Source organism: Ambystoma mexicanum, chromosome 3q (genome assembly GCF_040938575.1).
Source record: "Ambystoma mexicanum isolate Mex_15411 chromosome 3q, UKY_AmexF1_1, whole genome shotgun sequence".
NCBI classification, from domain to species: domain Eukaryota; kingdom Metazoa; phylum Chordata; class Amphibia; order Caudata; family Ambystomatidae; genus Ambystoma; species Ambystoma mexicanum.
This window is the reverse complement of record NC_090926.1, coordinates 1,042,950,815-1,042,977,075: the sequence shown is the minus strand read 5'-3', so window position 1 is coordinate 1,042,977,075 and position 26,261 is coordinate 1,042,950,815. Positions and strand designations below refer to the sequence as shown.

At 47.2% G+C, this 26,261-nt stretch overlaps 1 protein-coding gene across 1 annotated transcript in view; it reads right to left on the bottom strand.

Annotated features, from left to right (window-relative positions):
- The window catches only part of GAA (alpha glucosidase), a 752,056-nt gene that overhangs the window by 152,394 nt on the left and 573,401 nt on the right, over nucleotides 1–26,261 (bottom strand). The window contains exon 14 of the mRNA XM_069655240.1: nucleotides 277–428. Coding sequence (XP_069511341.1) covers nucleotides 277–428 — 152 coding nt within the window. The remainder of the gene's footprint in view (nucleotides 1–276; nucleotides 429–26,261) is intronic.

Below are 26,261 nucleotides of genomic sequence, written 5' to 3'. Positions count from 1 at the left end.
CATTACATCAGGGCAGAGAGAAAGCACGTCAGAGTGCAACTCGATGGGTCAATGCATGGTGCATAGGGAGGCAGCACAAGTCCCAATGCAGAGGTAGTACATGTCAGGTTTCATAGAAGCATCTCAACTCACAGTAGGGAGGGTACACAGACATAGGTGCAGAGACATAGCACAAGCTATGAAGTAGAGAGGCATCAGAAGCCAGCCACAGTGCACAGAGGCAGTTTGAAGAGGCGTACTATAGTGAGGAAGCTTAAAGGGATCTACTGCACTCACCTGGGTGTTGTACTCATTGTGATTTCTCATGAATGGGTAGAAGGCACCAATCTGTGTCCAGCGTACACACAGCTCCTCTGTGGTGTTTTTCCCAAAGCCACAAATGTCAGCTCCAACTAGTGGCACGCCATAAAGGTTAAAGAGCATCACCGCTGAACAAGAGGGAGAAAGACAAAAACGGAGCAATGAAAGATGCCAAGGAATAAGAGAAAATGACAAGACTCTGTCAGGGGGATTTACATAATCCATATTACAAATGTTTAAGGATTCAGTTCGAGAGTTAGGGAATTCTGTAGTGAACCCCAATATTAGTCAATGGTGTAAACCCAAAAGGAAATATGAGGGGTTATTGGAAAGAAGAGCAGTCAGTTCCCACGGACAGCAGACGTTCAAAAAAAGGAGGTCCCGGGTATGCAGGTGTTAAGGGAGTATTTCTTAAGTCATACTGGCAGTAAGACTTTAGTAAGCTATCTCAATGGTTTGTAGATGCCCCAACTCTTAGGAGTCTGTACTAGGCTTATCTTAAGAGGAAGATACGAGTTGTAGGTAAGTACGCTGAATCTTAGGCATAGCAAAAGCGCACTTACACATTTGTATAAAAGATATTTATTATAGTTACACCAATACTTCAGACGTTTACAGTAGAACACTTAGGTACACTAGATAATGCACTTCAAAGGGCACTTTCACTTTTGTGTTTTTTCGCTGTTACAATTGTAGCAACTTTAGAAAGGGAAAAGACAAGTTATCATATTATCGGTAATTGCGCAATCATGCCGTTTTCAACAGGTCATACGGTAATGCATTTACTCTGCAAAAACAGAGAAAAATCACTTAAAGGGAGGAAAATAAGTGGTTAATGCAACATGGGCTTAATTCAAGGTTCTAGAGAGGGTTTCTTCGCCTGGCAAGTCTTTAAAGTCCCAAAACGCAATCCTAACTAACAAAGGAGCCCTAAAAATGGACTCGGGAGGGGCACAAGGAGCAGCTCTGGTCAGAGGTTAGCGGGGGTTACCCTGGACACCTCTATGTGCACTCCAATGCTTTGAAGCGTCTTCTTGGAATCAAGTAAGCAATACCCGTTTCCCCACAGTACCTTTTGTTTGAAGAAAGTTCTGTGTTGGCTTCTCTGCGATGTGGCAGCTCTCGACCCGACCTCCGAATTCCTTGGTCTGGTGACGAAAGGCAGGACAATGGACAGTGTCTCTCAGTAGCAGTCTCGAGGGAGGACCTATAGCACGGCTTTCAGCAACATCTTGGTTCACTCTGCGGTTTTGGTGCCTTTTTAGCAGCACCAAAAAGGACACGGATTGCACGGTCAATCTTCCTTGCTGTCTGCAGTCCCACACTCTGGTGAGGGGGGTCAGGGCGAGTTGGATTGCATCTCTTGAGTGTCCTTACGGGTTCAGCACAGATTTTGATGGATTCGGCCTTGCGCACAATGATGCACTCAAAATGGGCAGCAAGTCTCCTGGTATTGGGGTTCCATAGCTCTAAAAGCTCCTAGGAACTCAGGCAGATGGCTCGTTTCAAAGTTAGTCCCGAGACTGATGCTACCCAGCAGCCAAAGGTAAGGAGTCGTCCTCTTCGGAGTTACTCTGTCACATAGAAAACAGGCTCAGGACAGCAGTGGTCGCTTCACGGTCTTGCAAAGGGTCAGCAAGCTTCTCTGGTCATCTACTCCTTTGGTTAATTCTGTTTCCAGTGGTCGACTTGCTTTACACTTCAGAAGCCTCACCTTTTATACAGTTCCATCACACACTCCTCTGCTATCTATCAGTGGGAGCTGGTCTTATTCAGGCACTGTGGCAAACAAAGGGCGGGGGGGGGGGGGTGGAAGACTCCTCCCCCACTTCCTGCCTGCCCAGACACTGGAGCCTAGGCAGGGATACCTACTGGTTCCCGCCAAAGGCAAAACACACACAGACCTCGCCCTACCAGGATGGTAGAAGGGCTAACAAAGAACAAACACGCTAGTAATGGTGAAATAAGAAGTGAGGCACCAATATTGTGCCTCACCAATATATAGACATAGCCTAAGATATAAAAAATACACAATAGTTGGTAGAACACGTCCACTGCCACCAGCCAGAACTACGTAATTGCCTATGCGACTAAAAAAAGTCACAGGAGCAGATAGAAGAGGGATTCTAAGCATCCCTTTGGCACTCAACTAAAGGCGGTGTGTGCCATTCTCTCAGTCTATAGTTTGGGAAAGACTATCCTTACGAACTGTAGTTACTTCAGGATATAGAAAAAGTATCTTAAATGAGGACCGTAGGGGCTCCCAGCAACACCACCCAGAGGAGATGTGTGCTGCAGTAGTAAAACACGGATGCCTTTGAGCATGGAGCAGACAGACTCCATAGTACAGGTACATTTACAAAGAACAGAATTCCAAAAGACAAAGCCCATAAGAATGAAACAGCGGAAAAAGTCTCCACTCATTCAGGATTAAAAGAAAAAGCTCCAGAAGTCCAGCACACAGTGCTGTGGCTCTCACTAGGAGAGGGGATGAAGTATAATAATGATACATCTTCCTAACAGCAGGCGAGGACCCCAGCACAGGGTGGGTGACTGAAGGGCCATAGACTAGGTTGGACAACAGAATCTAAGTGGATGCTGAGGTGTGGTGCAGGTAACTGTACTCGAGAGTTCAGTCTAAGTGGACACGTGATACAAAAGGTGTTGTAGCGGTTCGAAGAAGGGAAGCGTGCGATATCTTGAGGCCCAGGAGGGCATTTCTGTGACATTAACCTTCATTGTAGGTGTTCAGATGGATTTCCCAAATCGACCTTGGGGATGGATTTTTGAGGGACACCTATAATGGTGAACTGGGAGAAACTGAGCACTAGCCAAACCCCAATCATGGTAAGGTAGCGAAGCCTCAGGAGGTCTGAGAGTGTTCTAGGGCTACATAGAGTCCACAAAGAACCAATGAATCAAGTTGGTTTCCACATGAGCAACAAGACAAGGGAAGCAGGCTTTACTTGCCTCCAAAAAGTCAGGACAGGAGTCAAAAGAATACTAACAGAAAGGTTGTCCCACAGACGTCAATGGGAGAAAAGGAGCAAAAAGAACAACTTTCCCAACACTTGCCTTCCCGAAATCTCCCTCGGTAACCTTGTTGCAGCCATGTCAAAGCATAATTTAGCTAGAACAATATAGTTCTGCCGTTTGATGTCAATTACAGTTTCATATATTTTGAAATATCGCACCATCTACTACTTGGACTCATTCTTTTAAAAATGTTTTGTGAAAGGAAATGTAATCCAGACTGCTTATTCTGCACCTTTCCCATTATCCACACACAACACCTAAGCCAATACTCACTTAGCAATGGGTCCAGATTACATACTGCCTTGTATTCCTCCAGACCTGGCTTGATGAACACTAGCTAATTTACATAGGCAAAACGAAACGTCCAGTACAGTTTAGGATCAATGAATATCGATCCAGGACCAGCAAAGGCAATGGACAAGCACCATTCATCTCACACTTTTTGGAAAAGCATCATCAAGTAGAGGATCTCTGGTGGTTTGTTATTGAACATGGTAAAAATATAAAATAAATGCACACTCTGATGTTCAAGCCGTATTAGCTAAGTGTAGCTAGCAGTGGAATAGGTTTTCCAAATGACAGGGTGTTCTGAATCAGGTAGTTCAATTAAACGACTTGTTGTCAGTTTAAGTTACAGTGCACTATTTTAATGCTTAAATGCGTACAAGTCTGCAGGTTCTTGCCGTCTCCACCACAGTTCAGACACACGGCGGAGACGGCAAGAACCTGGAAAACATTCCACCGCTAGCTACACATTAGGAATGGTAGACTAAATCGTACACCATGAAAATTCACTTCTAATCAGCAGTCCTAATTACATAAAACGCAGCAGTTGCAGAAACATAGCCTAATACTTTTATGCTGAAATATCGGCTTCACTGGTCTAATTTCAGTTACATTTCTTTACGCCCTGAAGACGGCCCAGTTAGGGTTGAAACACGTGTTGGCGTGGCGTCTTTTTTTACTTATGAAACAATAAAAATTACCTACCAAAAGCAGATACTTGCTAGCTTGGACTACTCTATAGGTTGTATTTTTATGGAATGATCATATGCACAGTGGAGTCTTCAAATTAGTCTCAGCGAGACAACAGTTGGGAGCGCAGACAGTGAGGAGATTCTCAATTCTTTATTACTTTGATTGAAGGGTTTGCTGAGAAATTACCCTTCTGTCCTTACTAATGAGGCATACCTATCACACATCTGTGTACACACTTATTACTAATATACCAGTAATTCTAGATATCGCGCACCACCAAGAACAGGATCATTTCTAAGATTTTTGCCTTCATATAAATAAGGCTTTGAATATGTACACAATCACAATAACACACTTTGTACTCAAGATAATCTAAAATGGTAAATATATACAGTTTCTATGTGGTACCACAATTACGGTTTGATTTCATTAAAACAAATTCACTGTACTCAGTTCAAATGTCATACAAATCAGTTAATAAAGTGAACCAACAATAAACATAGGAGGAAAGCAGGTTGGTTAAAACAATAGGCAGAATACTAGGCCCCTACCACTAGGCACAATTCTGTAGGAGGATACCCCACCTGGGCAACCTGTAAATAAAGATATAAAACAAGCCCTGTCCATATATTGTTCAATACGAGTCTTATTTCCTTCTAAATAGTTCTACCACCCCAATGTACCTGGAATAGCAGAGTTTGACATTGCGTCGTCGACTGATCCTTCTTGAGCGGCTCCCTTTAAGGAAGGAGCCACGGATCGTCGAGATCCCTTGAAGAAATGGTAAACAATGGCGTCAAGCCACCAGCTTCGGTCCTGGCGGTGCTCATCGACGATCGGTCGCGGACATGCTCTTAAGATCAAACTCCAGGTGTATATATTTGACTGATATCTTTCTGCATTCTGAATGCTAGCAACATTTTTGCTTCAAGTTTATCCAATTTCCTAAATGTCCTGAATTTGTGTTTGAGTATAACAATATTATTGTCTTTATCGAGGATCCTCCATTCCTACCAATAAAGGGGCTTAGGGTATGTGCTATCCTCATAAATCTACTCTTATTCTCCTCACAATGTAGGTCCCATTTTAACCTGTCATCAATTATCACACCCAGGTATTTATAGCATCTTACAGATACAACAGGTTAATTATTGACCTTCCACACAAAACTAGATTTAGGACTACTTTTCACTGTAAAAGCCATAATTTGTGTTTTATCGATATGGATTTATTCAATTATTCATTCATTTATTCTTGCATATTCACCAAGAACATCAAGCATTTTCTGAAGCCCCTTTGGTGTATAATCCAACAAAAGCAAATCATCTGCATAGCCTAGCCAGCTGATTAAGGCACCAACCTTTATTGGACAAGTGGCCAAATTATTTAGAGCTTCTGCCTATGCCAAGTAAGCATGATATGAATTAAATAATGTCGAGGCCAATAGACATCCCTGCTTCACCCCCTAGAAGTTGGAAACAAGTCAGACAAACTACCCTTCCATCCAATCGCACCCTTACACTATTATCTTGGTGCAGCAGCATGATCATTCAACACGCCACAAGATACATTCCATGCAATTAATTTATTCCATAGCCTATTCCTCATGACTGTGTTGAATGCTGCACTGACATCAATGTATGCTCTATAAACAGGCAGTTGACGTCTCGTCCACACATGTTCAATAGCAGATGCAAGGATAAGTAGATTGTGAGTAGTACTAACATTTTTCATAAATCCAATCTGTTTTGGTGGTAGGATATTGTTATTCACTATCTATTGGTTCAGTTCATCTAGTAGTACTCTGGCTAATATTTTGGCCGGAATATCCAACATTGCTAGCATGCAATAATTGTACAGGATTTTCCAACATTCCTTTTTATGTACATGGAGGATGTGGCTCAATCTTCAGGAATAAGGAAACTGTCCATAGTTCCCAATATTCCCAAAAAGGACATGCAAAGCCTGAGCCCCCATTTTCGGGGATTGTCTAATTAAACTATTGCATGTCCCAACTTGGCCAGCAGCTTGATTTATACAGCCTCTCGATTATGCTTGTATTGTCAGGCACTGTTGATTTGCATGTCCAGGTTTCAAAGGCAATAGTTCCCTTTACATCCACTGCCTCCAATGTCATATCTACGTTTGTGTGCCATGCTTTCTCAGAGCCGCTATTGATAGGCAAGGCTTTCTTTACAGCTCCTCCAATCACCATCCATATGCCTGTGTTCCCAGTCGGAGCATGACTGGCTAGCTGTTTCCAAAAATCTATCTCGCACTGATTGTGATGGCCCCTCAGCCACCACTGATATCTTGCTTTCAATGTATTAATATGCTTAGATATTTCTGATGCTGTGAGTGTGTTAGATAAGAATGTGTAGAGTCCAAATGGTGTGGGACTTTACAAGACTTCTCTTCGTATTAGGTAACCAAGTTTTAATATAGGCTTGTACTAAACAAGTTGGTAGTTTGACCAAGCAGCCAGGCTCAGCTTAAGAGGGGTAATGTGAGCTGTAGAGCTCTACAATGAAATCAGTGAATACAGGTATCCAAGTAAACACTTCACACTTAAAGTTATAGTATGACATGCATTACTCAACGTAACAGCATTTCTGATGATTGTATCTGCTTAGATTCACATGTTGTACATAGTACTACATCTAGTGGTAATCGTGGAGTATTGCATCTTTCTTTCGAAGATCGAAAGGGGACGTCGACATGGGCGCGACTAACATTATCACTAACGTGACGTGTAGTGTACCCAAATCCCTTGAGCATCGAGGTCCCTCTGGTTGTGTTTTTTCTGCCGTGAGGGAGCCTTGTACTTTTACTACACGAGAGGGGAGGCAGGGTGGGCACATATGAATCTAAGCAGATACAATCATCAGAAATGCTAGTACGGTGAGTAATGCATGTCTTCTGATGCTTGTGGATCTGCTTAGAATCACATGTTGTGCATAGACTAGCAAGCAGTAGCCAGAGATGATGGTGGGAAGTGTGAAGGAACAGTAGCAAAGAGATGTCTTAGCATGGCATTAACCACCGGAGAATCAGGCCTAGGGTGTATCTAGGCAGTAGTGTTGCGTAAAGGTGTGTACAGAACTCCACGTTGCTGCTTTGCAAATGGACTCAAGAGGAACATTTGCAATGAATGCTATGGTTGCCCATGTGCCCTGAGTAGAGTGTGCGCTAGGCATGAAGGGTAAATCTCTCTTGGCAAGAGAGAAACATTACAAGTGAGGCAGAACGGGTTAACGGGACCCGCTAAAGGAGGCGGACCCGTTAAACCCGTTCCGCCTCATTACAAGCTCCCCTCGCGGGACCCGGTAAGTAACGCCTGGTCAAACCAGGCGTTACTTCATCCCCCCTATGGGGGCTGAAATTGGAATGGGGAAGGTCCGGGCCCGGGTTCCTGGAGGGAGAAATTACCGGGACCTCTGAACTCGGAATGGCCCGGTAATTCCCCATTCCGGGAACCCAGACCCGATTTTGGCAGCAACCATGCAGCCAATAGCAGCATGGCTACCGCCAAAATTGTAATGAGGCCCAGTGTGATGCAGTTTACGATCCACTTTGAGATAACCGATTTAGAGACAGGGTCCCCTTCTCTACCAGCTGCCACTGAAACAACGAACTGGTTTGTTTTCTTAGTGGCTTTGTCTTTTCTTGTTGATAACCACTCTCCTCACATCCAGTGTGTGGAGGCTTCTTTCCGCCACGTTATTGGGGGTTTTGGAAAAAGGTGGGCAGCTCTATGGTTTGGTTTACATGTAACTTTGAGATAAATGTAGGTGCCAAGCATGGGTGTGTACGCAAAACCACCTCATCTTTGGGAATCGTAACGATTAGGTACTGAACTGAAAGGGCCTGCAGTTCATCAACTCTCCTCAGAGGTGATCTCCACTAGGAAGGTGGTCTTGTAGGTGAGTGCTTTAAGGCTAGCCTTGTGTATTGGTTCAAAGGGAGGCCCTATAAGTCTGGTAAGAACATTCAGATCCCACCGGGGGAGCTGGGTTGGAAACAGGGGGATGAAGCCTCTTTAACCCTTCCATAAATGCTTTAATTACTGGAATTTTCCACCACAAACCTTGCTCTGAGACGTAATGTATGCCGAAAGCGCAGCTAAGTGACCTTTAGAGAATTGAAAACCAGGCCTGAATCTAACAGGTGGGTTAGGTACAGGACAATATGTTTAGTTGTGCTTTCAATAGGATTGATGCCTTTGCCATTACACCAGATGACGAAGTGCTTCCATTTACTGGATGTCTGATGTTAGGTTTCCATGCTTCTGAGTATGTTCGTACATCTTTGAGGCAGTTGGAGGTGCCCGGACTATGACCTCAGGAGCCAGGCTGCTAAGTGGAGGGCTTAAGGGCACGGATGTAGTGTTTCCCCCCCCTGGTCTTGAGACAGCATGCTGTATGGGCACGGCAGCTTCCTAGGAGGGAAGACTGACATTTGCCATGATATGGGAGAACTAATGCTGGTTGGGCCCACAATGGGGCCACCAGAATCACCCTGACTAGCTCTTGGTACATCTTGTGCACTATTCTGTTGAGCAGGGTAATCGGGTGGAAGCATAGCCAAATTTCCCCGACCATGTTATCCAGAGACCATTCCCCTTGGAGCTGTTCCGAGGGGATCTGAAGGCATAATCTGGGCATGGAGCGTTGTACATAGTGGCAAACAAGTAGCTCTCCGAGTAGCCCCATTCTGCGAAGACGTTGAGTACTATGTCCTCTTGTAGCTGCCACTCGTGCTTTATGGGTAGAGGGAAGTCTCTGCGGAGTACGTACATCTTTTTTTTGAGCAGCCACTTCCATATGCTCTGGGACAGTTTGGACAGCCTTGGAGAGCGAGTGCCCCCTTCTTTAATACATGGTGTAGTACTGTCAGAATCTGAGTCCTATGATTCTTGACTCACGTGTTTGTTTATTGTTGTCTTTTTTCTGGTGTTTACAGGCTTATTCTTAGAGGTGCGGGTCTTGTAAAGGTACGGTCGTGTTACAGCTGAAGCCAGTCTGCAGGCAGGTAGCAGGCGTTGAAGTTTGAGGCTCCAGCCTGCGGGGGAGCCGTGGAGTCGGGATGCATGTAAGGTTCCAGAGAGGATCCAGGAAGGGTCTAGGACAAGGGAAGACTAAACCGGGAATGGCCGATAAACGGCTCGCACAGCTCCGCTAAGGCGGAGGTAGCGGGGCCGCTCAGGAAGGGATGCCAGGAAAGGAGCAGGAAAATGGTGCCTTACTGGGAAAGAAGGCAAAAACGAGGACAGGGAAGTTAAATACACAACTTGTCAGAACGAGGAGTACAGACAAGCATTGTGTTGAGATGCACCGTGCCACGGGGGCGTGTCTGTTTTCAAGGAAGCATGAGACCGGATCAGAAAGACTAGACTATGCAGTTGCAAGGCGTCGGCCATGTTAGGAGGATTTGAGTTGCAATAGTCCATTTCTAAGGGACCAGGCCGTCCAGAAGGGTCAGAATCGTCGATTCATCACAAGTACTGTCCCGGAGGGCTAGAACGGTCTTCCCCTGGAGTGGTGTCTGGAAGTCTTGCAGGGCCTTGAACACTGCTAGCAGTTCCAACAAGTCTATGATTGGATGCTAGCGTTGGTGACCACACACCATGTGTCGTCTGATGGAGGTAACCTCCCCAACCCCGTCAGCGATGCGTCTGTGGCGAGTGGATTCTACTGCAGGGGTGGTGACCACTACTGCAGAGACTGAATGAGGGCTGTCGAGACAACCACTAGATCATCCCATTGTCCTGACATGGTCACGAGGACCACTCTTGCATGGGGCGCATGCGAGCGTCTGGAACTAGGTAGATGCACGAGGCCATCATCCCAACAGTCGCATGCCTTTGCGTACGGTCCCCTTGTGACTGGCTACATAGTGAGGGATCTGGAACAGCCGGTTTTGAACCCTCTCGGTGGGAAACACAAGGCCGTTTTTGGGCCAAATTAGCACCCCCAAAAATTGTTTGACTTGGCTGGGGTTTAGAGTGGACTTTCTCGTTGATCGAGAACCCTAGCCTGAAGAGATCTACCGTCGTCAGGGTATTTGTTTGGCATGTTCAGTACGAATCCCCTGTTCTGAGCTAATTGTCGAGGGAAGGATAGACTGTCTGCGCAGGTGTGTAGCTACTACCGGCAGTACCTTCATCAACACCTGTGGAGCCGAGGCAATGCTGAAGGGGAGAACCTTGAACTGATAGTGGGTGTTCTCTACCATGAACCTGAGGTACTTTCTGTGCGGTGGCAACATTTAAATATGAAAGATGCATGCTTTCATATCCAATGTGGCCATGTAATGACTGCAGCAGCAGTGGCATTACTTCCTGTAGCGTTGTCATTCAGAATTTTTGGAGGTTTGACATACTAGCTGAACGAGCTAGTATCTATGTGGAGGCCGGGGAGCCTCTAGGAGTAGATTTCCTGCCTCTACGAGAACCTCTTTGTTGTTACCAACTGTTACAGGAAGAGCCTTGGCTGGAGGACTGCATTGCCTAGGCCGCCCATCGTTTAGTCCGCCTGTCCTTCAACATTTTGGGTCGAAAGAGCTTGCAGGACTTGCATGAGTGCTCGTCATGGTTTCGAGGTAGACACTGATTGCAATGGCAATGGGTGTCCTTCTACGGAAACTTGTTACACGACAGGCACAATTTAAAGGGTGTCCTCTCCATAGCCAAGGGTGACGGCAGCCAGACCAATTAGAGAACGAAGGGAAAAGGAAATACATTTGTGAAAAGAATAAACCCAGGGCACCACTCTACCTGCTGTAAGGGCCTGAGCGGAGAGGCAAGGCCATGCGGTCGACAGTCGTCGAGCAGTTGTCGAGGTCTTTGGTGGCATGAAACCCATGAGGCAGTCATCGAAAGAGTAGTCGGGAGACTAGACGACACGATACAAAGGAAACTAGTAAGGTCTGAGGGACCTCGAGGCATGAGGGATTTTGGGTACACTACACGTCACGTTAGGGATAGTGTTACAGTCACACCCTTGTCAACGTCCCCTTTCGATCTTCGAAAGAAAGATGCAATACTCTGAGATTACCACTAGATGTTGGACTATGTACAGCATGCGATTCTAAGCAGATTCACAAGCATAAGAAAAATATTTATATATATACACAAGGATAATACGACAATTTTAAAAAGCAGCAACTAATAGTAGTATTAATCCCAAAGTTATGATTCAATTTCAGCAAGAGCAATAAAGCAGGTGAGTAAACTTTTCATATGTTCTACATATTCAAGCACATTGAGTGACATCATTTGAGGTCCGTAATAACACTTATTTGTGATCACCATTGCAAGTTATAAGAAGGGAAAAGGAACTAGTAACTTACCTGTAACTATTATTTCCCAGCATGGGTCTGGCATAGATTCACATGCTCATGAATAGACAATACACAGCAGTACATACACTACCACAGGAGGTGGCAAGGCTCAACAGAAGCAATTACTGTTACCTCCTCACCAGGCTCACCTTCAAGCGAACAGGTTGCATAGCACTGTTTGGCCAACTCCTCCCTGGAATCCCGGTCAACGCAGTAGAATTTTGTGAAGGTGTGCGTAGACCTCTACACAGCATCCCTGCAGATGTCCAGCAGGGTCACACCAGACAGGAACGTTGTCGTAGCGACGATCGCTCTGGTAGAATTGTCTGACGGCCAAGCAGCGGTCGGTTTGCCAATCGGTGACAATGAATGATGCAGCCAGAGAGCCACCTGGAGATGGAAGCCTTGGACAAGGCCTTCCCATGGTTCACAGGACCAAAGTTCACAAAAAGCTGAAAAGTCTTCATGAAACTCTTCGTTCGGGCCACAAAACGTCAGAGCTCGAGCCACATCCAGCGAGTGCAAAGTCCTTTCAGCCGTCGACGAAGGAGTCAGGAAAACACAGGCAACACCGGAGTTGAAATTCTGACGGAACCTTGGGCATGAAGGATGGGTGTGTCCGTAGCACCACCCTCGTCTCGTGGAAAGTCAAGTAAGGCTGCTTGCAGGACAGGGCCTGGATCTCACCTACTCTCCTGGTAGAGGTGATGGCCATGAGGAAAGCAGTCTTTCAAAACAGGAACTTAAGCAGAGCTTGATGCATCGGCTCTTATGGGGGGCCCTAGTCATCACCACAGTGAGTTCTCATGCCGGGCAGGTGCCGTTACCAGCGGGAACGAACCGAAGTCCTTTGATTAACCCCTTCATTAGACGGTGCGACCAAAGAGAAGACCGTCCCGGAGACCTGGTGCGGAAGATAGATGCCAGATGCACCTTGATGAAGGCGTGCACCAGCCCCGACTTAGTCAACGACAACAAGTACGGAAGGACTTGGGGGACCATGACCCTCAGAGGGGTAATCTTCTGCGACCGGCACCAAGTCGCGAAACGCTTCCCTTTGTGTCCGCAACACTTCAGAGTCGACGACGTCCTGGCCTTGGCTAGGACCTCCCTGCAGTCAGCTCTTAACCACCAAACTGTAATGCTGGCAGGCCTTCAGGTTCAGCAATACTGGTTCGTGGTGCAGGATTGCGCCTCCTTCTCTGCCGAGAAGATCGGCGACCACGGGCAGCTTGACTAGAGGGGACGCTGACATGCTGAGAAGGTCCAGGTACCAGATTTGCCTTGGCCACACTGGCACGATGAGGATCATCCTGCACCAGCACCATCTGAGTTGACTGATGACTCGTAGTAGCAGCAGCAGCAACAGAGGGAACGCCTACAAAGGCCTTCCCAAGACAAGGAGAATGTGTGCCCAATGGTCCCCGGCTAGGGGAACCTGCAAGCGAACCTCCGGCATCGATCTGGGGACTGCCCCACTTGAGGAAGAGGTTGTCCACTTGGTCCTGCCAAAGCTCCCACTTGTGGCAAGAGCGCAGGTGGAAAGGAATGAGCAACATCCCCTGGGCGACGGCCCAGTGCCACAACTCCTACGCCTCTCTGGAGAGCGCCGGGGTTCTGGCACACCCCTGCTTCCGGATGTAAAACATTGTGGTGGTATTGTTTAGTTTAGTTTATTATTTATAGGGCGCGCCATACCCTGGGGCATCAGGGCGCACAAGACAAGAATATGCTCAACTTAGTTAAAAGTACATAATAAGTAGTAACAGTACACGGGTAACATACAATATACAGTATACAGTAGGCATATATATACACGGCCGGAACTAGGTCCAGAACCAACACAGTTTTACAGGTGTGGGTATACTATCGGGAGTATACAATAATATATACAGTAGTAATATACAGGTAACAGGAACATTCCAGTGCAAGAGGAAGTTGATTTAGATAGTCTGGTATAGGGGTGCCAGTGGAGCTTCAGTTAGTTTACCAATGGAAACAGTCAGGGCAGGGTAGTTAGGCATCATTTGCTCTCAGCCAATTGATCAAGTTCTGTCTGAATTTCGCAAAGGGCTGGGGTTCTCTGATGCCAAGGGGTAGTGAGTTCCACAGCTGCGCTGCCTTGACTGGGAAGCTCGGTCCTCCTATAGTCACGAGTTTAAATCGCGGGACTTGTAGGCAGTTAGCATTTGCTGTTCTTGTGGGTCTGGTCGAGGTTCTAGGGTGTAGCCTATCCTTGGAGGTATGGTGGTGCTTTGTTGTTGAGGCACTTATGGGTGAGGGAGGCAATTTTGAGTTGAATTTTATCCTGCGTGGATAGCCATTTATGTTCTCTTCTTATGTTCTCTTCTTACCGAGGATATATGCTCCTTTCTGCTAATCTTGAGAGCTCCTCTCAGGGCATTGTTCTGGAGGACCTGGATTTTATTAATAGTCTGTTTATTAGCCCCAATGTATAGTCCATTGCAATAATCCAGTTTGGATAGTATGAGGGCTCTGGCAAGCGTGATGCAGCTGTCTGTAGAAAGGAATTGTTTGCTCGCTCTGATGAGTTTGCATGTGTATGCGGTAGCTGAGGCTAGGGAGTTAACTTGTTTAGCAAAGTTCAAGGTGGCATCTAGGTAAAAGCCTAGGGTCTTCACTTCCTTCGCTACTTTTATGTTGTTCCCATGGATGATGAAATTGGCATAATCCGGGCAGAGTTTGGTTATGTATGTCGGGGTGCCTAGGATAATGAGTTCAGTTTTGTCATCGTTCAGGCATAGGCCGTGTGTGGCCATCCATGCCTGAACGATGCTGTAGATTTTATTCACTAAAGCCAGATCACTGACGTAGTCTCCTGAAAGCGGGAGGAGGATCTGGGTATCGTCTGCGTAATTGGTGTAGGCAATACCCAGATGATCCATTTCGTCAAAGAGTGGCTTTGTGAATACATTGTAGAGGGTGGGTGACACACAGGATCCCTGAGGTACCCCACATGTTATGGGGATCGGGTCTGCTGAGGCTGAAGGAGAGAAGACTCTCATAGTTCTGTTACTCAGGAAAGACTTGATCCATATTATGGCCTCTTTGGAGAAGTGGGCTGCAGAGTCTAGGTGGCTACATAAGACTGTATGGTCGACTAAATCAAAAGCCGCTGAGAGGTCTAGCAGTAGGAGTAGGGCTGCTTGTCCATTGTCTCTACATTGATCTATTTGGGCCTTGAGATCGATTAGGGCTGTCTCAGTCCCATGCTGTAGGCGGAATCCGGATTGTCGTGTTCCAAGTAAAAGGTTGGATTCAAGGAAGTTTTGTATTTGCATGTATGCCACTTTGTCTAAGATTTTTAGAAGAAAGGGCACGTTCGTGATAGGCCTGAAGTTGGTAGGAATGGCCGGGTCAAGGGTTTGCTTCTTTAGGAGTGGCAGTACCCAGGACTCTTAGGTTATTCGCTACATTGCCTGTGTTAAAGGATGAGTTTGGTTATGAATGGCGATAATTCTCTCGCAGCATCCTTGATTAATTGGGCAGGGCATTGATCGCCTTTACAGTTGGATGGTTTAAGTCCCAAGATAACTTTTTCTACCTTAATGGTCGATACCTTAGAGAAGCAGAAACGTGATTCTTGTTTAGGTTTTAGAGGTGGAACTATAGTCTATGGGATATGAGGTGTAACAGATGCTTTTTTGAGGGCAATTCTAGTTTGTAGATTGGCTACTTTGTTGGTGAGGGCCAACTGTATGCTGGAGCACCAATTTTTATCCTTGGTGCAGTTTTCTTGGGGGGCAATAGGAGTTTCCAGTTCTTTAAGGATGCTGAACAATTCTCTGACACTAGATTTAGATTGTGATATTCTGGTGTTGTTCGTTTCCTGTTTGGCTAGTAAGATGTCTTTCTTATATTGGGAAGATGCCTTGGCTAGGTTGAGTTTGTTTTCGGCTGAGGGAGAGAGTCTCCAGGTGGTTCCAAGATTTCTTTTGATTAGTCTGAGCTTTTTTAGGTGAGGAGTGAACCATGAGTTGAGATGTTTCTTCGGTTTACTGTTACGTAGCTTGAGCGGAGCTATGTGGTCAAGGGCTGTGTTGATAGTTTCATTAAATTGTTCAACTAGCACATTTGGATCCGTATTCGCTGGGAGCGAGTTCAGATGTGGTAGTATGATGGGCAGCAATTTTTCCACAGTCATAAGTTTTTTGTTCCTCGTGGGCATGGGAGGGGCAAGTGGGGACTGAGCCGTGGCCGAGTTCGTAGCTACTGTGAATAGTAATAGATGGTGGTCAGTCCAGATCAGGGGTACAGTCTCTGTGATGGTTACTCCACAGTTATGTTCCGCTATCCAGTCAAGGATGCGGCCTTTGTCATGAGTGGGAAGGTTAACTTTCTGGGAGAAACCCAGTTCTTCTAGGATCAGAGCTGTAGCTGTGGACTGGATATCCTTAGCGTCATTATAGCCTAGGTTGAAGTCCCCTAGCACTATTGTTTGGGAGGTACTTTTTAGGTTGTTGGATATGATTGTAGATAGATCCTCAGCGAAGGTTCCAGTAGGACCTGGAGGTCTATAGATAAGGATGAGGTTTAGTGTTTGGGAGTTAGCGGTGGCAATTTTGACCGCAAGGCATTCGCAAGATTTCGTAATAGGGGTTGTGGTAATTCTCATGTCAAGACTAAGCTTGGCTATGATAGCTAGGCCCCCACCTCGAGAGGCGTGTCTGTCTGCTCGTAAGATGGTATAATTGTCTGGAACTGCTAATGATAGGGCAGGGCCTGCTGCATCATGAAACCACGATTCTGAGATGGCCAGGAAATCGAGGTCGTCTGCGAGAATGATGTCTGAAATCTCTGTTGCATGTGCTACTAGCGACCTAGCGTTAATGAAGACCGTGAAGACCCTTGCCATTTTGCCCTTGAGGGACAGAAGAAATTACTTGAGGGCCCAAAACACAGCCTGTAGTTCCAGTACGTTGATGTGTAACGTCTTCTCCTCTGGGAGCCAAAGGCATCTGGCATGGAGACATCCATTGTGTGCTCCCCACCCTTCCAGGAAGCAGCCATCATGACAGTGTCCTGGTACGGAGGGCTCTGGAATTCTGTGCCTCCCTACCTTATTGCTCGACAGAACTCCTCGCCGAGCACGATCCTGTCTGAAGCTTCCAGACACCTTGACCCAACGGGCGTCCAGAAACTCATGGAGTGGTCGCATCCGCAACCTGCAGAGCTGGTCCAGGACGACATCATCCTGAGCAGCGACTTGATGGTCTGCCCTACAGCGATCTTCAGTGCTAACAGCCGTTGCACACTGCCCAAAATGGCAGCTATTATCTCCTCCGACGGAGCCGCCAGAGAGGACACTGTTGAGACTGGACTCCAGGAACAGCACCTTCTGGAGTCAAGCAGGATTTTGCATAGTTTACCGAGTACCCCAGGCCCATCAGCAGCCGGACGGTCCTCTCAGTGTGATCGACGGCGATGCCCTTCGACTTGGCCCGGATGAGTCAGTCGTCGAGGTAAGGGTACACATGAATTCCCTGTAGTCGTAGATGGGCCGCGACCGGAGTCAGGCACTTCGTAAAGACTGGGTGCCGACTTCAGTTCGAAGGGAAGACCTTTTAACTGGTAGTGCTTACCTTGTACGATGAAGCGCAGGAACGTGCAATGTTTTGCGTGAACGGGGACAAGGAAGTACACTTCCTCCAGATCCAATGACGACAAAGTCTCCCTCCTCCAGTTGGCCGAGCACGTGCTACAACAGGACCATCCAGAATTTCTGGTACTTGATGAACTGGTTGAGACGTCGCTGGTCTTCTTTCTTACCAGAAAGTATCTTGAGTAAACTCCGGAGCCCCGGAGTCGCTTCCGAACCAGCTCTATCGCCCCTTTCCTTAACATGTCCCGAAATTCCAGCAGCAGCCGAGGGATGTGTTGTTCCTGCCGGACCACCAGTGGTTCTGCTGAAACTCCAAAGTGTGTCTGTGGGCGAGAGCGTCTCATACCCATCGGTCGTTGGGGAGGTTTTCCCACACGCTGCTGAAGTTCACCAGCCAGCCTCCCACCAGGGTGCAGGGGTGGGGGCAGATGTCCTGGCCGGTTCAGTCCTGCTTGGAGGTTGGCGCACAGCCTTGGGGGCCTCAGCGACAGCAGCCACCTCTGAAGGCCTTGGAACTACCCCTGTAGGCTTCTTCGTCATGGAGCGGGAAGGTTGGCGGTAAGAGGACGATCCACTGCCGAAACTCTTTGAAGACCTCCCCGACTTCCCTCCTGAGGGACGAAAGGACGGACTGAGCTGTTGCAGCGTGCCCTGGACATGGGCCGTCTATGTGTTGGCTTGAATGGCTTGAAGAGATTTGTCATCTGCCTTGCTGAAGAGATTGTTTCAGTCGAATGGCATGTCCAGAACCCTCGTCTGGACCTCTTGTCTGAAGTTGGTGGCATTCAGCTAGCCACGACGGAGGCAAACCCTGTTTCCCCATCTGGCGGAACCCCATGTCCGCAATGTCCAGGGCAACGCTGATTGCGTGGTCTGACGCCACCTCACCTTCCTGAAGGATCTCCATTGCCTCTACTCGCTTGTCCTCGGGGAGGAAATGCAGCCATCTTGAACCATAGCTCCTGTTCGTACCTGGCCAGGATCGATAAGGCGTTTGCAGCCTTGACCATTGTCGCTGCCGAGTAAATGACCTACGGCATCCAATTTCTTCCCCTCGCTGTCCAGGGGAACAGAGGTTGACGACCGGTTGGACGACTTCTTCCTTGCCGTAGCCGAGACCACCGAGTCCGGCAATGGTTGCGACCACAGTTCTTTGGGCGCAGACACTGGAACTGTAGTTCTTCTCTAGCCGGTCCCTGTCCGCAGGGGCCAGGTTCTTCAGAAAGCCCAGCCCTTCATCCCAGACGTCAATGAGCGGTACCGACAGAATGGTCTGCCTTTTTGCCTCCCGGCGGTGGTATAGGAAAAGGGGATACGGGGGCAGCGACGTTTGGAGCAGAAGCGTGGAGGGCCTCCTCCTTTTCTTCGGCGGTGGTGGCCCGGTGCCAGATCTCTGGGAGGTGCCTGGGGGGCAGGGTTGCTGGGGTCAGCGCCTGTGCCGTCATCCCCTACCTCGTAGTTGTCGTGCGTCTGGCGGGCGACTCAGTCTTTCTAGTCATCGCCTATCTCCTCCAGGATTGTGTGAACGGAGACACTATATTCCTCATCGGACGAAGAAATATCTGTGCCCTATAGCTCTTCCATGCTCCCCTCCCTTTCTTCGGGTCCTGAGGAGTAGTTTCCGGGCTGAGGTCCGGCATCCTCTTCTCCGGAGTCTTCTCAACGGGTTTGGCCGAAGACTCCCACCTGGGAGGGAGCACAACCCTGGCCACCACCGGGGTATCCTGGACCAGGTCAGGCCCTTTCGCCTTTGAGAGGGCGGCAGCAACCATCTTGATAGAAAACATCTTGGACTGGATCACCTGCGCCTTAATTGGCAGGACAGGCACCTTGTCCTGCTTGGCCTTCTCCGGTTTCTCCCGTGGTAGCCGACTTTCTCTTGGACGAAGAGCTGGAGCGATGGCTGGAGATTGAGGCTGATGGAGACGATTAACACGCCCTGAACATGGCAGGATTCGCTTGCACAGTGACCCCGGTGCAAGCGGGCGCGCGATGCTTGGCCTTGTCTTGGGCCACCACGGATCGAGCGCCCTCAAAGGACTAAGAAGCCAGCTCTGGCTAGCTGGATCCGGATGAGGCATGCCCCTGTGAACCACACAGGCTAGAGGCCTTGGACTTGCGCCACGTCACCAGACAGACGTGCGGATTATCGTGCGCTTGGCGAAGCCATGGCAGATCTCACAATCTTCTTCCTTGTGTGTCGGGTGTAGACAATACAGGCAATGGGAATGCTTGTCGTCTGTAAAAACATTCTGCAAGCCGGCGCTGGTCCAGAGCTTGAAGAGGGAAGCTCGGTCCTTCTCCTCCAACATGATCCGGCGCGTGTTGTAGGCCTGATGGGCTTCTGGAAACTTCCAAGAAGAAAACACTTGACGATTTCTGCCCTTGAGGGGCGATGAAAGATGACGAAAAACGGGTCCCCATTAATCGGATGGATAAACGATGGAGCACACAAGCTCGAATGAACAAGAAACTGTTTTCCTACCAAAAAGCGTGAAAAACGCAGAAAGCTCAAAGAGCGAAACACGAGGACTTCCAAAATATGAATGTGCCGGGCCCAGAGACGATATCCTCTTCTCCAGCTTGCCAGCAGACAAAGCCAAAATCACTGCGGCGGCTTCTCGTCTTGGAGGCAGTGACACCTTCTGCGCAGTCGGGGGTTACCTTTACAGGGTCAGTACCCTTCACCTTCGTGAGAGCAGCTACCACCACCTTTATGGTAGACAAAGACTTCTCCTGAGCCGATTGGGCTTTCTTGGGCAGTTTGGCCGTCTTCTCCTCTGTCCCTGGCTTCTCCAACAGCTTAGCCAGGTTGGACTATTTCCTTTTCGAGGAGGAGCTCAATTGCTGGCTGGCGAATGAGGCGGATGGCGATGTCTATCATGCCCCATCCATCGCGGGACTTGCTTGCGTGGTGACTCCCAAGGAACCAGACTTGCACGGTGCTTGGCCTCGTTTTGGGCACCCACGGAGGAGGCGCCCTCAAAGGACTTAGAAGCCCGCTCCTCTGACCGACTGGTCCTGGGTAAGGCATGACCCTGCTCAGAGCATGGGGCAGGGGCCTTGGCGTTCAGCCATGCCACCAGTCTACTGTGCCTATCTTTGTCGTCTTCTTGGAGAAGCCGAGGCAGTTCTCACACTCTCCTTCCTTGTGGTCTGAATGAAGACAGACATTGGAGGAGTTTGTCCTCCACAAACGCGTTCCGTAGCTCGCACTTGGTGCGGGGCCTGAAAAGGCATCTTCCTTCTCCTCCGTCCTGGTTGGCGGACGCGAAGTAGGCCTGATGGCCTTCTGGAAACTTCAAAGAAAAGCTTTGATAATCTTTGCTCTTGAGGGGTGCTGAAATTCACAGACAATGGATCCCTGCTGTCAGCAGTTGGAGAAAAGAGCACACAGGCTCTTTTTAGAAAAAAAATTGAAATTTTTCCGATCGAAAAATGACAAAACGTAGAAGTAGCTCACAGAGCAAAACTCAAGGACTCCCAACACTGAAGCGCGCAGTAAAAATTTGAAAATGACTTCCAGAGGAGGAGCTTTAGCGAGAGGGTAGTCATTGGATGGGGGCAGTATGACCCAGAGGGCAGGGATTGGTTTAAGGTAGAAATACAGTTTGTAAGTGAAACTATTTTTCTTTTACTGAGGATTCCCGGCCCGACGGAATATTCGTGAGCATGTGAATCCATGCCAGACCCCATGCTGGAGAAGTTACAGTTAGATCAGAATATACTTTGAACTTTGAAAAACAGTTACATTCTCTCAGAGAGATGTAGGCAGTCTTTTATCCCAACAATAATAGTGTTCAACAATTAAAAACTAAGGGAACACGCACTGCCAAAGCCAATAGGTTCAGAAGGGGGCCTTTAGGGAGCCAGGACAGTCAAAGTCCATGTGCTAGTTCAAAGTTCTGACACTCTCTTTTTAGAAAATGTTTTTTCAAAGTCAGTAGTTCAAATAGAAAAATCAGAGAATCTCAGGAGTCACCATGAAGAAGCACAATCTGGAAGGTCAGTACAAGTGAGATCAGACCAACTCAAAAGAGGTGAAAATAGTACTCCAAGTTAGGAAGCACCACAATTGGAAAAAGGTAGATGTACCTGAACGCCGCACAGTACCTGTGAACTGAAGAATTCGTTCCAGCTGGATGCCTTCCTGTTGCAGTGTAGCAGACCCTTGTTCCTGGTCCTTGGTCGTGGTGGCGAAAGGGAGGGCCGTCTGGCATGCTTCCGCGGCTGCACGAGAGAGAGAGAGAGAGAGAGAGAGAGAGAGAGAGAGAGAGAGAGAGAGAGAGAGAGAGAGAGACTCTGCAGAAATGGATTCTCCTCGATTCAGCTGCCATTTGTGATTTTCGCGAACAGCTCCGGTTAGAATTGACTTGATCATTCCAGCCCTGGACTCTGGATGATTTCCTGCTTCTGTAGGGTCCTCTGGATGCCCACAAAGTTTTGTCCGGATTCGCACTTCTGAAGACAATGCACTTGATGGTCAGGGGTCCCCGGGCATTGGGATTATGTAGCCTTGGAAAGCCACACCAAGTCAGCTGTTGCGCCAAAATGAAGCTTGTCTTAAGGCTAGTTGATCCCACAAGCCAAGGAAGTTGTCCAGTAGGAGTCTACCCAGGCGAAATGAAAACAGGGTCAGCACAGCTGCAGGGCTTCACTGGGCACTTCGCGGTCCAGGAGGGTGCTGCTGGCGTCTCTTTACGCCTTCGTCGGATGTTGTCCTCCAGTGGTCGAATGCCTCTAGTCCCAAAAACCTAGCCTTTGAGGGAAGTTCCCATTCATTCACAGCCCTAGGCTGTCAATCACCCAAGCAGGGTGGCTGTCCTGCCGGACAGCCAGCCGGCCAACCAGAACTGGTTTCACTCAGGCACACCCAAAGACAAAGGACAGGGAAGTTTCGGGACACTCCCTGGCAACCAACTTCTGCTGCTGTCCTTGAGGACCCCCGTCTTGCTCTTTAGCAGTCCTGCAAAGGAGCTGCGACCCTTGGAGTGGGGGGACAATCCATTCCAGACGTCTGGTCGGTGCCCTGCAAAAGAAAGCCTTCGGAAGTGCCCCGGAACCGTCCTGTGGCAGACTAGCTTCAATTTTCGGCTACCGTGCCGCCAGCGCCTCTGTTCCGAGCTGGCACTGAGAATAACTTCTACAAAATGATGCCGTCTTGGCAGCTGTGGTCGGACTTTCCCTCCTATCTCTGTTCCCCTCGATGCGGAGTCCCTTTGCGTCGCCGTGCTGCAGTGACCACCATCCAAAATCGCTTACCTAACCAGAGTACAGTCCTGAGAGGGGTCCTGCATAGTGGTTTGCTGCAAGTTTCCATCGAGAGTCTTTCCAATAGTGAAAGACACCAACCGGAGATCAGCTAGAACCTTCAACCCCCTGTGAATCAAGGACTGTGACTTTCCGCGGGAAAAGCAACCTCAGACCCCCTGTTCCTTTGTCCTGCCACGTCTGAGGAGGAATCGGAGTATGGGGGTAAGTTACAGAGCTTCTTACCAACCCTTATAGTCCCATTATAAGTCAATGGGCATATTATAAACCTAATTCTAACACGTTTGGCTTTGCCATTACTTGCTTGCGCAAGAGCTCAAAGTTGAGGCTACTTTTGGTAGTTAGTTTAACTTGTATCCTAACCATAAGAACCCTTCACTGGACCCCAGAGACCCTACTTGCATTTTTTCCTGTATATAAGATTCTGTGGACTTTAACCTGAACTATTGGGCAAAAGGCCCCAGACAACTTAGGGCTGGACCAGTTTAGTTGGCGGATCATCTCTGTGGACCTAGAGTGCATAATACCAATTTAACCTTTCCTTTGCAGGAATTTTTGCTATGTATTATGCCCTATAATAAGTGACTGTATATATGGTTCTATTGTTTATTACTGTTGTGTGATCACTACTTGCTAGTAGTCATTTTTCTATAGTGTGTTTGGGCAAAAAAATAACTATTTTTATGCATCCTGTCTAAGGGTAATTTCTGTTTTCCATTGTGTGACCTCATTGTGGACCCCTTACAAGCTCAACACCTCTGAAGAACTTAGCCTAGACCGCCCGTAACTACTACCCAAACTGGTCTGGCTACAGCTCCACAGAGTTGTCCCCATCACAATATAGGTTGGCCTTCTATACATCTGTCCCCCAGGCCACAGTGTAGAAAAATCAGTCCTAACAGTACTTCTACCATCTATGTTGCATGCCTCTGTCCTCCATGTTTCTTGGAGAGCTACTATACTGAATGTATGGATATTGGCTACCAAACCATCATCAGCAAACAGGTGGATAAAGCACCTAGAGTTCCATGAACATTGCAGAGACGTGGGCCTTAAAGACCTTGGGGAGCCATTGCCAATAACCCTCACCATTATCAACCTCCTCTTTATTGGTCTCTCATTGACCCACCTCTCCTTGGTCTCCGTTATATGCTGCCCTCTCATCTACTCTGTCCCGCTGGTCATTCCGTGATTGCATATTCATAGGTGGTCCTCATCATGCTCCGGCTTTCTGACCAGTGTAGGGATTCCATTTTCATGGGTCGTCATCCTTACAATTGCACACCTCTATAGGTCATTTAAATATTGCAGAATATACTCCAATGTGGCTTCAGATGTAAACCAAATATTTGAGGCCGAAGTTGCTAGATCCTGCATTTGGTACACAATCTTAATATCATTTGTGGTTATGAACCGAAGTGGCACTACACTGTGCAAGATGCAGAAAATAACTGATTTAAGAGGAGGTGGTGATCAATGGGTTAAACTGGCCTCAATTGTAGAGCTCTTACCTCATCTACAGATTCTATGTTAATAGAGACAGCAATACCCTTATTTTGTTTGTTTTCCATACCTTGCCTATTCACATTCAATTGGGGTGGACCATTCATCCTGGTTTGAGAGGCAGTATTTATCAACCAGCATCTACCCACCTCATTTTCCCCCATCATTAGTTTTAGTACTGGTACCAGGAATGAATACCAGTTCTTAATCTACTGACAGGCATTGCATATCCTCCAATACACAATCTTCATTGTCTACACGCACACTCTTTTTGCGTGCTTTTCTCCTAGGCTACTAGCACCTTCGCTGCACTGCCTAATCTCAGTTACTGGTTCAACCAAATAGCTACCGATATCATTGATTTGTTTTAGTGCCCTTACAAGGCCAATTCAAACGATGTGCTACTATGATGTATCTTTATTAAATTATTACTTGCAGTATCTTTCGTTTGCAGAACTTTGGTGTGTAATTTCACAATGTTTAAATTAGTACTGTCTTCTCTAATGATACACATTTTTACTATTGTGCCTAATCCGTTTAGCATACATAAGCGCCTGCAAGGTTGTCCTTTTTTTCTGTGTTTTTACCCCCTCTTCAAGTGGATTTCCATTTAACTGCTCTGCTTCATTGTGTAGTGCTTCACGATGAGCGCTCAAATCCTCCACTTTTGATGGCATCGTTTTGGGGATCATAGTAGGTCTACCTTCCTGAATGATGACAGCCTTAGATCATAGGGACTCTAGATCATGGTCTGTATTTGTTTTGCTTTTCAAAGAGTGCACGGACATATACATATATCTTTTCTCTCACCAATACACTGAATGAAAAAACTTGAACACAGGGAGGCAATGACTCACACATACACCCTCTTAGCTAAATGATACATTATTATATGGTCCTTTATTCATCAAATGCATACATAAAGTCAACACAGAATAAATGAAGAAAAGAAGTTTAAGAAAATACATCACGGTTGGTGCAGCTTTAAAGAATGCCCTCATCTCGCCAGAATCAGCAGAAAAGCCGAACAAGAGACCACAGCAACGAACAGGCCCAGAGCGAGGCGTCTTTCCCTCCAAGATGAAGCTGTCTACCTGACCCTTTCAATGCCCTGCATTTTAAGCCCTCTGCAAAGGTGGGGTGGCACCTTCTAGAATCTTCTGACCCGAGTCTCTGCTCGTTCTCAGTTCCTGCGTGCCCCCGGCCAGAGTGACCTACGGTAGCCTATAGGAGCAGAACTCTTCCCTTCCTCAAAAAAGCAGCAAAAACAACTAACTCATCCTCAGCTTTGACAACGTCCATGGCAAACCTATCAGGTACCAGCCGGCACCTGCGTATATCCCAGCCTTTTCGCACACAGTGTCCTTGGATGAGCAATGCAAACCAACATAAGCAATGAATAACGTTGAAAACAGGTTTTCCAGTGAAATAGTGCGAACAATGCCGATATGCTTATAGTTCACAGCAAGTGCAGCTTTCACTGAGTCATGGTGTCCATTATGGCTCAGAATGCACTGCGCACCAGCGCCATATTTTAGCTCAAAGTATTACAGTATTAACTCCTATATTTGTTTGGAGTGCCTCAATATTAGTATTTGTACCCTGTTCTCTCAAAGATTTCCTGCTTCGATTAATGCTTTTATGCAGGATAAGAGACTGTACATCTAGTCTTTTTTCAAATCCCTGACACCTTTCAACCAGTGTAATCAGGACATTTTCAAATACTGCAAACATAGCTGTGGACGAAATAATTGTAACACTATTATTGGACTTGTGTGTGATCTAAATGTGTCTTAATAGCTCAGGCCTCTTCAAGTCCCTGGTTCTCAATGTATGATTCCAACACCATAGAGGGCAATAAGGAAACCTAAAAAACACTATATAAGGGTACCTCAAAGTCTTGATCTCCTAGTTTATTATAACATGGCACGAAAAAGATCTGTGATCAATACATGTATTCAGAAAGATAGTATTGGGTGTCTATTGAAGTATATGTAACAATTGCAAATGGTTTTAAGTAAATAAACTGAAAGACATTCATTGTAACAACAAATGGGTAAAGAGATCATTTATTGAGTTGATTTCGGTCTAGCACTAGTGGTCTTGAACGTAAGGGAACGTAGCATCTTTCACAGGACAGGTCACACTGCTGTCTCAAGCACAAATTGAAATTATTTGTCGGTTTCACTCTATGAAGCAGTGTCGAAGT